Raw genomic sequence first — 10,840 nt, forward strand, 5'->3', positions numbered from 1 at the left:
CTTATGTTACACAACTGCTCTGTCTTGTTAGGGGCACTGACACCTGCTTTCTTCTGGGAGTCTGGTATTTTGGTACTTGTGGTTGCACTTCACGTCTATGTGCCCAACCCCAAATAAAAGCCCTGGACTCTGAGTCTTAAGTGGGCTTCCCTGGCAAAACACCTGTGTATGGCTAGATTAGCTGGTGGGGATAAAGCTGGCCTTGTGGTCCCTGGGGGAGCCAGAAAGTCTGTGACTGGGTCCTCCAGACTCTGCCTTATTTGTCCTTTTCTCTTGCTGGCTATAAGTACAACCAACTCTGAGCACTGCAATTCCTTCCAGTGAATTCTGAATGTATGGTAATTCTTGAGACCCCCAAAATGAGCCTCAGCCTGGAGCTTTCATTCATGTCTTGGCTGTCAATTTTACATCATTCCTGGCATGGCTACTGGGATATTAAGCTTGTATTAATAACCTAAATTCATGAAACTGATAATAATTAAGTCAGACGGCAAATAAAACAACTGTTGACAATCACAAAAATTCACGTTCAGTAGCAGATGATAGAAATATTTTTCACAAACTGCCCGCTGAGAATAAAAAAGTTCCATACAAGCTTGGTAAATTTATCCAACTATCCCTTTTGCTGTTCCACACATATTTTTTTATCATCAGTTGTGCTATGTCTCAGAACCACTTAAAGTTGTACTAAAATGTTTCCTTATCTTTTTCAAAAATAATTTTTTTGTAGTTCCATGGAGGCTATTTATAGAGGCTAACTCTTCTGTCTCTTCAGAGTTGGCATCTTGACTATAAGATGCCAACTCTGAAGTACTTATAGCTAGTACTTATAGCATCTATCAAACCGTCAAGAGCTAAAGGAAACCACACAAAATAATTTGGTGGTAAAATACTGACATAGGGTTAGGGGATATAGTTCAGTGGAAGAGATTATGCTTAACAATGCACAAGGCCCTGGGTCTGGTCCCCAGCACCAGAAAAAAAGTGTTGATGCATACTGTATTATTATTATTATTATTATTATTTTGGTACCAGGGAACTAACCCAAAGACACTTAACCACTGCACCACATCCCAGCCATTTTTAAACTTTTTATTTTGAGACAGACCCTCACTAAGTTACTGAGGCTGGACTCAAACTTTCAACTATCCTGCATCAGCCTCCTGAGTTGCTGGGATTACAAGCATGCATCACCATACCTGGCTATGTAACATTCTTTTAGCACAACTATAGTGTCATTCCATAATAAACACAATTCTTTACCATCTCATTTGAGAACAACATAATCCACACTTCACTGTACCTTAAAAGTATAACATTCAAAATCCACTTTTCTTCCCTCACCCTTGTTTTGACATTATAGAGATGCACTGGTTAAAAAAGAAAGTAAACGTTGTAGTACAGATATATATGTATGTGTATATATATATATGTGTGTGTGTGTATCTATCTTAAAACCTGTGAAGTTATAATTGTGTCACCGTAACTTATAGTGTATAACTTATGAGATTGTCACAGTCTCTGCAGCCACTCAACTCTACCATTAACAGCACACAAACCACCACAGATACTCTGTAAGTGAGCATGGCTATGCCTAATAAAGCTTGGTTAACAAATACAGAAATCTGAATTTCATATAATTTTCATATGTCATAAAATAGCATTCTTTTAATTTTTCCCAACTACTTAAATTAATAAAACTGGGCTGTACAAAAGCAGGTGGTGGCCCAAATAAAGCCTATGAGCTATGGTTTGCCAACCCCTGCTCCCGGGTGAAATCAAGTAAGCAGTGACCTTGCCTGTTGATTTGAATAAATTAATAGTTGATTTGTCAAATCATAAAATCATACTCTGCCCTGATGGAGGGGAAAGAAACAGATATAAATCTTTTATAAAATTGCTAATTCATATTATATTACATAAATTTAAAATATAGTTGAAAAGGATTAGTTATTGTAATATCTAAAGAAAATAGCTACACATTGTTAATTTAATCATTATCTTTAATTCATAAAGCTAAGATCAATAATAGTTCTAAATCTTTAAATGATCTGCTGATTTAATATATACAACTGAGATAGTATGTAAAAATCTGATTTTATTTTTGTAATTTTATTCAGAGTCAATACAATTTATTTATATTTAAGATTAAGTTTTGATCATTTTTTCCCCTTTCCTTTCCCTGCTTTTTTTTGTGCTAGGGATTATCTCCAAGCTCTCCCAACTCCACTTTTCCTAACCTTATAATGTTACCAAGTTAGTAACTACTATGAAGAATTCTTGTGATGATTAAATGAGGTAGTATAAGGAAAGTACTTAGATTAGTTCCATGCATATGGAAAAAAGGTCAAAACATTCATTTTTTAAAAAAATACTATTATTGCAGATTGAGCTCAGTATCATGTTATTAAACTAATGTATTCTTTATTACAAATAATTTACAAACTTTTTGTAGAGTAATAAGATGTTTGATGTAAGTAATAATAGTCACTCAGATATCTTATTTACTTTATAAAAATTTGGGTTACCATTACCAAACAATATAAATAAAACTGAAAATATTAAATTTTTCCTTACCTGACATATCTGCTGAATCACCTATAAAAGAAAGCAACAGAAAAGTTGTTACCAATAAATAACACAAATGCCTTAAAATCTGCAAGACCCATTATCATAAATATTTTTAAAATAACTTAATAAAATATATGCAATCAGTTGTATTACACTGAGTAAACAGAGAGAAGGCAACCATTTCAATTATATGCACATATTAACATTCTATGTATGACCTTTCAATCTTTCTTTGATAAAAACAATTTTCTTCATATTTAATGACTTACATGAAATTGTAATTATAACTTTAAGAATAATATTTATATGATTTAAATTGATAATACACTTATTTTGGGGTCATAAAATGCACCACTTAATGGGCCTTTTGGAATTTTAATGCATCTCTGCGTACAGGGAAGAATTTAATCTAAATCTTCTGAGGGACATGATAGCAAAGATTACAATATAACTCAAGGAAAAAATTCTTTTTTTTTTAAACTAAATATTTTCACTATGAGTTAAAGTTTGCCAAGAAAATATGAATACCTATCTATACTCATTGTATTTGTGGTGAAAATACCTGTTTAAAAAAAACTTAAAAATTAACAGTCTTTAGGGCTGGGATTGTGGCTCAGTGGTAGAGTGCTTGCCTAGCACATGTGAGGCACTGGGTTCAATCCTCAGCACCACATAAAAGAATTAACAGTCTTTACCAAAGAAAAAAAGAGTAAAAATTTAAGAATTCCTTGAAGCTAGGTGATTGTTTTCTTTTTTTACATCAATTAGTAGAGGATCTACAAAAAGTAGAGGATCTACTTTGAGAACAGGCTCATGCAGGCTCAGAAGCAGATTCAGGACCACTTAGTAGATAATCCTGTGATTTCAAAGGTTTTTTTTTTAGAGAGAAAGAGAAAGAGAAATTTTTTTAATATTTATTTTTTAGTTTTCGGCGGGCACAACATCTTTGTATGTGGTGCTGAGGATCGAACCCGGGCCGCACGAATGCCAGGCGAGCGCGTTACCGCTTGAGCCACATCCCCAGCCCTAATTCTGTGATTTCAAATCCCCAAATGGAGAGGGAGGTTCCCCTATGGAAAGCAATCTCATTGTTCTCATATACACCTTGACCCATGAAATGTAGCTGGATGATGTCCAGAGTGGACATTCTAAAAGAAGTACTAGAGAAGACTCTGTTAGAATAGGATAGTTTCCAAAACTGGAGGAAAAAGTTATAGGAAAAAGTGATTACATGTTCTAAGTACCCCCAAAATGAGGACCAATGAGTAGCAATTAGAGAGACATATTTCCATTCTTTGTGGAGAACTATTTTATAAATGAGCTTCCTAGGGAGAGGTTAGACTACCGTATTAGGCATAAAATAGTGATCGGTTCAAGTATATAATGGATAAAAAGATACATTTGGCCCTGAGATTTAAGATTCTAGTCAAGAAAATAAAAGTCTGAATGTAACTGGCTAATATACCACAAAGTAAATATTTAAATTTATTTATGATCCATATAATTTTTTTAAAAAACCCAACAACTTAAATGGTGTTTTGTGCCTTGTGGGTATTAAATAAGCTTGGCAGCAAAGTGACTACCTATCAGTTCCCTTTAAGAAAAAACATCCCTCTCCATACTTAGTCATCAGTGAAGCATTTTTTGTTAACCATTTTTATTAAAAATTACAAGTGAGACAAGGCACAGGGCTACGTGCATGATTTGAAATTCACCTCTGCACTGCAGAGTTTGACTTGGAAAGAGAAGGGAAGACCATGAGCCATTCCATGTTCCCTGTACTGTTGCCTTTCAAAATAAAGGGAAAGAAGTGGAGAAAGGGGCCAAAATTCTGAAAGATTAATGTGTGACTATGACAATTCTCAACTAAAAGGAACCTATGGCACTAATATGAGAAAAGTTGCTTAATAAAAGGAGAGCAGGAGAAAGAAAGGAAGAATGAGCAAACAAAGAACCATACCTTCTAGAATTCTATTCACAAAATGTAAATTACATTAAAACTGGGATTTTGTCTTTTTATAAGCTGCTAGAACAATACCTTGCACATGGTAGGTGCTTAATAAGTTTGTTGAATAAATAAATTTACTCAATAACAATTAACAGAGCAATAACTATGTACCAAGAGATATGAAGCCAGGTGTATGGTCTCTATTCCTTCAGGAGATAGGCCTTATTCCTTGTGCAGAGGAAAACAAGACATCGCTTTCAAAGAACTTAGTGCAAATGGGAGTATACATATATATTCCTATACAAAGATTAGAATACTGGGTACTATAATAGTCTACTTTCCTTTAAAAGCAGAAAACTGTACAGAAGGAAAAAGAGCAGGGTCCCAGGGGGCATAGCAATAGAACCAGGAAACGCAGAGAACAAGTTTTTGACTAATCAATTCAGTACTTGCATGAAAAAATAAGATATTAAAAGCATAATTATTTAAGAAAAAGATAGCTAGAAAGCTAGCTTAGCAACCACAACCCCCTGAGGTCCAACCAACCCAACGATTTTAAGAACTTTACAAGCTATATGAAAGCTGTGAAAATATGACTGACCAAATCTATAATGTAGTATTCATAGTGATCAATGATTGGTAGATATGTCCAAATAGATCTGCTATCTTCAATCATTTTGCTTGTAAATCTATGGCCTTTAAATTTTTGACCAAGGTTAAAAAAATAAAAAAAATAAAAAGCAAGTAAACAATGATTCCAGCAACTCAGGAGGCTGAGGCACGAGGACTGCAAGTTCAAGACCAGCTTTGGCAACCTACTGAGATCCTATCTTGTAGAAAAAAAGGGGAGAGGGAGACTATGCATGTAGCTCAGTGGTAGAGAGCCCCTGGGTTTAATCCCTGGTACTGTAAAACAAACAACAACAACAACAACAAAAACACTTGATGAATCAGATTAATACCAAAGAAAAGGAAAAGGCAGTGGGGATTTACAAACATGAAACAAATTTGTTTTTTCATTTTTTTAAAAATATTTTTTTAGTTGTAGATGAACACAATATCTTTATTTTATTTATTTATTTTTGTGTGGTGCTGAGGATCACACTTGCTAGGCAAGTGCTCTACCACTGAGCCACAAGCCCAACCAGGTTCTCACTTTTTTTCTTTTGGTACCAGAGATTGAACCCAGAGGTGCTTAATTACTGAGCCACATCCCCAGCCCTTTTTATATTTTATTTAGAGACAGGGTCTTGCTGAGTTACTTAGGGCCACACTAAGTTGCTGAGGCTGGCTTTGAACTCGTGATCCTCCTGCCTCAGTCTCCTGAGCTGCTGGGATTACAGGCTGTGCCACCATGCCCAGCTGGGTTCTCACTACTTTCTAGGTTAACCCTTGCTGAAACAGAACTCTTCTCTCCTTAAAGTACTTCCTTTCTGCTTCATATGATACTGAATTAAATTTTTTTTTTTTGCTAATCAGAAATTCCTGACAAAGAATTAAATCTGACTATTTAAACCACTATATGACAGTTGACTTTTTGAAAAAAATATTTATTTTTTAGTTGTAGTTGGATGCCATACCTTTATTTTATTTATTTTTATGTGGTGCTGAGGATCGAACCCAGGGCCTCGCACATGCTAGGCGAATGCTCTACCATTGAGCCACAATCCCAGCCCCTATATGACAGTTGATTTTAAATTCAAAATTGTCTGTACTAATGCAGATAACCAAAGTTAGTAAGAGAAGGTACCTAGAAGCAAACCATATGGTATAATTTTGTGTGTGTTTTATGTACACAGAGTTTTGAAGAATCTGTAATTATATTACACTTTAATTTTTCCTAGGATGTTGAATTTATTTGAACAAAAATGCTTCACATTGTTTCTTTTTAAAATATAGAAACATACCTACTTGGCCAGTTGCCACTATGTTGATAAATTTGGGGTGCTGATTTACAGTGAGGCACAGAATATCATCATTATGTTCCTGATAAAAACTTTGAATCCCTATAAAGAAAGAATTTGAGAATTAAGTTTGAAAACTTTTAAGATATAACAACCAAATGCATTTATCTAGCACTATAAACTAACTTATCTGCTTATTCAACACATAGTTTTTGAATACTTACTATACACATTATCAAAGGATAAAGAATCAGATGTTTTAAAAAGATAGAAATCTGAAAGGGATCAACCATATGATCTGAAGGATCAATTGTATGATCCAAGGCTGAAGATGCCAAATACCACCAAAGATTTAAGAATCAAAATGCCATGGGAATTTAGCACAGGAAGACTTATTCTCATTATGGGAATATGACACTTCTGCACTGATGCAGACAGATTCTGCAAATGTGAAGGAGGGTGGGGAAGGGCATTTTAGGTAGGTAGAGGAACCCTGAGGAAAGGCGCAAAGGCAGCGGTATGCATATATAATGACTCCTTTGGCTGTAGGGTCATGAGGAAGAAAAGTGAGCAATGCAGTTGGAAAGGGAAGTAGGGACTAGAATTATGAAAGATTTTCAAGGCTTATGATCTTTGTTTTGGTTTCCTAAAGAAAAAGATTCACCAGGGTCATACAAAAACCAGAGATAATTTTCCCTTTAATAGTTTGGGCCATATTTATTAATATTTCATATTTATTCTGCAGTCAGTGGAGAGGCACTAAAGTTTTTTGATCAAAGAATTAATGTATCCCCCAAATAGAAGGGAGACCAATACAGTAGAGGAAAGGGATCAAGAGGGAGGGAGGATGGGAGAGTGTGGGGAAATCCTAGGGAATAAAATATACCAATTACGCTATGTCTATGTACAAGTATACCACAATGAATTCCATGCATATATAATTATAATGCACTCATTAAAATAATAATAGAAGGGAAGTCAGTAGAGTAGAGCAAGTAGATGGGGGAGGGAGGAGGGAAGGAAAAGAGAAGGTACTAGGGAATGAGATTAATCAAATTATGTTATGTGCATGCACATAACATAGTAATTACCACCACTGTGTATAATTATAATGCACCAATTAAAAATAAAAATGAAATTCTAGTATGATAAAAATGGAAGTAATGTGATTCATCTAGCAGTATTGACAGTGAAGAGATTTCAGAAGACTATGAAAGTACTCTACACAGGAGGCAATAAAAAACTAGGTTTATACAAGTAAAATGATTAGGTAGGACATGAGGTCAGAACAGTAGGCTGAATCCACATTAGAGGACCCTGAATATCAGGATCTCAAACAGAGAAAACAAGACTAAAAACTCAATGATCACTTTTAACACACCTACTATTTTAAATTTTTCCTTGATATGAAATATGATTTTTACTTTCCAGGGCTGTGGGTTCAGTTAAAGAAACAAACAACTAATTATGAGCTGTTGGCTAAGTTGGTGGAATATCAGCTAATGAATCTATACTTCCTAGACTATGAGCACAGCAATGTAAACTGGTTGGAAGCCAAATACTAAGAACTGAAGCAGATGCCTCATCTCCCCCTCCATCCTCTCTCAGCACTTCACCATTAGAAAGGTGATTAATTATAAATCAGAAAGCTAAAAACAAACCAAAAGTATAAACATGAAAGTTTATATATATATTTATTCCTTTCATGCTTGTCTCATTTTACTCTTTCCCATTCTCTTGAAGGATATGTGAAACCTCAATTAAAAAGGATTTTCTAAGTAGTACTTTTTTTTTTTAAATGGCTCAAATTATTAAATGAAAAATTGCATGTAGTTCTGGTGAATCCTTTTCTTTAGCAAACCAGAAAAGAAAGATCATATTAATGATTAATACTGACAAGGGGAGGAGGATAATGATGCACATAATTTACTCTTTATCCATTCAGAATGAAACTCTCAAAGGAAAACCCAAATGACTCATCAGGTAGACTCTGTTTTTGCTTTCAAATTTCATAAAGTTTGCGATCATATGTAATAAAACAGAATTAAAAATAAAAAACTTAACATCATTGGATCATATTTAATAAGATAACTCTATTTGCTCTTCAACAAGACTGTTAAATAAACATCAAGGAATATTTTCTCACTTTCTTGGATCAAACAAGCAATAATCAGTAGACCCACAGACAAAAAAGCTTTCTTGCTTGGCTTTCTAAGGCCTCACTAATCACCCCTGTGGTCACTTATCCAATGTGCTACTTTCAATCACTGTCAAAGACAACCATCCAAACCACCCATTCTCATGATGAGGTTATGGGAAAATAGAATTAGAGGCACAATGATTTCACTGTAAAATAGGATTCTAATGTACAGCGAACCTTTACTTTTAGTAGAGATCTATGAGAACTTGGCCTTATAAAATCCTTTTCTGCTGTATCATACTCTATTAATACTAAAATATAACTAGATAGTGCCATAATATGAAATATTTTTTATTCTGGATCATTTCTCATATATTTCAATTATTATTTATAGGTTTAACAAAGAAATTTAAGCTCCTAGTTAAAAGATTTTAAATTAAAAGCAGAGTATATAAGGAGATAGAGAACTAAGGTTTCCTACCTGTAGCAACATTGTGCAGAATTCCAACTGATGCAGTGTGATAAATTATATCATCACCATCATTTAAATAATGTACATTATTCCTGCAGTCTCTGCCTCGATAACCAAATACAAGCTCCAACACGAGGTCCTATAACAATAATGAAACCATTATACAATTACTCTCTTCCTCATGTCTAAACGTTCACCAATATTCTGTGATGTACATAGCATTAGCATCTTCAGTCAAAATGGAAGACGTGTTTTTGATGTTTTACAGAGTTCAAATACAAAATTAAGCTAGATATATTTTCTCTAGCCTGTTTTGGGCAAATGAAACACATTTCACAGTCTATACTTTTTCTATATAAAGTTATAAAAAGGAAAAGGGAATCACAAGGTTATCCAATTCTAAGAATTTCAGATTTAAGATTCCATATGAAAGAATACTTCAATTTTTATGGTTAGTCAGAAAGAAGAATTTGATTTGTATTCATTGTTAGTTAATTATTTGCTCAGCATAGATAACTCAGGACAAATTATATCAAAGTCAGCTACTTTGAAGAATCCAAAGTTGTCTCTGACAACTCATGCTGAAAGTTCTGGCAGAGAAGGCTGCAGGGAGAAGCATTCCTGTTTTTCATTTCAATCCCTCTCCTATAGCTTTACACCTTGCTCAGGGCTCATTTAGCACAACTTGCTTATTTGCTGCTGATGTGGGATTATGAAAGGTCTGGGAGGATCTTTCTCTTTCCTCAGCTAGTGCTGAAGGTTTCTTTGATGGAAGGAGGGACAGAAGGAGGAACAGACTTCATGAATCCTGTATAGTGACTATATCACATGGGGTAAAGGTTCCTGGAGTGGTGTAAATATTTTATCTTCAACTTATGAATTCAGGACACTAAGTATAAGACACGACTTCTGTAAGTAATAGATCACTCACATGTATTTATGTTTGGATGTTCTCATTTAAAAATTAAGAGAAACAGAAATTTATTTACCAACAATCTCTGCTTGTTGGTAGCAGAGATTGAACGCAGGGATGTTCAACCACTGAGCCATATCCCCAGGCCTTTTTATTTTTTATTTTGAGACAGGGTCTCTCTAATTTGCTGAGGCTGGCCTTGAACTTATGACACTCCTGAGTAGCTGGGATTCTAGGCATGTGCCACTTCACTTGGCAAGTTAATCACTTCTTAAAATCAAACAAAATGATTATTCAATACACTTATTTTCATGAAAACTAATGATAAAGACTTGGGTGTTTTATAAAAAGAAACTTTGGATACATTTTAATAACATTAAGGAGTGGGTTTTCCTTACCTCTATGGGTCTTTTCTTCTTGCCAACATTATTTGTCTGAAGTTTCTCTGGCTGTGGAGGGGCCCTGCTCACTGGGGGCCTGAAACAGAGAGATGGAAGGAGGAAAGGCATAGATCACTTGGGGCTTTCACTGGGTCTCCACACCTGCCCTCCAGAGAGACTACAACTTGTCAAAAGGGAAGTGGGTCTGTGTTCTATTAGACTGCACTCTCTAGATCCTGATACCTTCTAATTCAGTAAGGGGGAAAGAAAATAATTAGAAATTTTATTCATTTTAATTTCTTGGTATATGTTTCATAATGTAAATAATATACTAACACAAGAGCAGTTCGTTTAAAAACAAATGTAAAAATGTTAGCTTGATATACAAAAAACTTTCTTGATGGGTGCATTATCAACAAAGTCTAAAGTACTGCTCTAAAGCATCTAATACCTTCACATGACAGGTGCATTTTATATATATATATATATATATATATATATATATATATATA

At 34.5% G+C, this 10,840-nt stretch overlaps 1 protein-coding gene across 1 annotated transcript in view; it reads right to left on the reverse strand.

The window, feature by feature from the left end:
• The window catches only part of Eml5 (EMAP like 5), a 194,718-nt gene that overhangs the window by 16,485 nt on the left and 167,393 nt on the right, over positions 1 to 10,840 (reverse strand). Inside the window, exons 33-36 of the mRNA XM_048799527.1 lie at positions 10,347 to 10,425; positions 9,045 to 9,174; positions 6,427 to 6,525; positions 2,578 to 2,598 (exon numbers count right to left, since the gene is read on the reverse strand). Of these exons, the coding sequence (XP_048655484.1) occupies positions 2,578 to 2,598; positions 6,427 to 6,525; positions 9,045 to 9,174; positions 10,347 to 10,425 (329 nt within the window). The remainder of the gene's footprint in view (positions 1 to 2,577; positions 2,599 to 6,426; positions 6,526 to 9,044; positions 9,175 to 10,346; positions 10,426 to 10,840) is intronic.

This window comes from Marmota marmota, unplaced genomic scaffold, assembly GCF_001458135.2.
Source record: "Marmota marmota marmota unplaced genomic scaffold, marMar, whole genome shotgun sequence".
Lineage (NCBI taxonomy): Eukaryota > Metazoa > Chordata > Mammalia > Rodentia > Sciuridae > Marmota > Marmota marmota.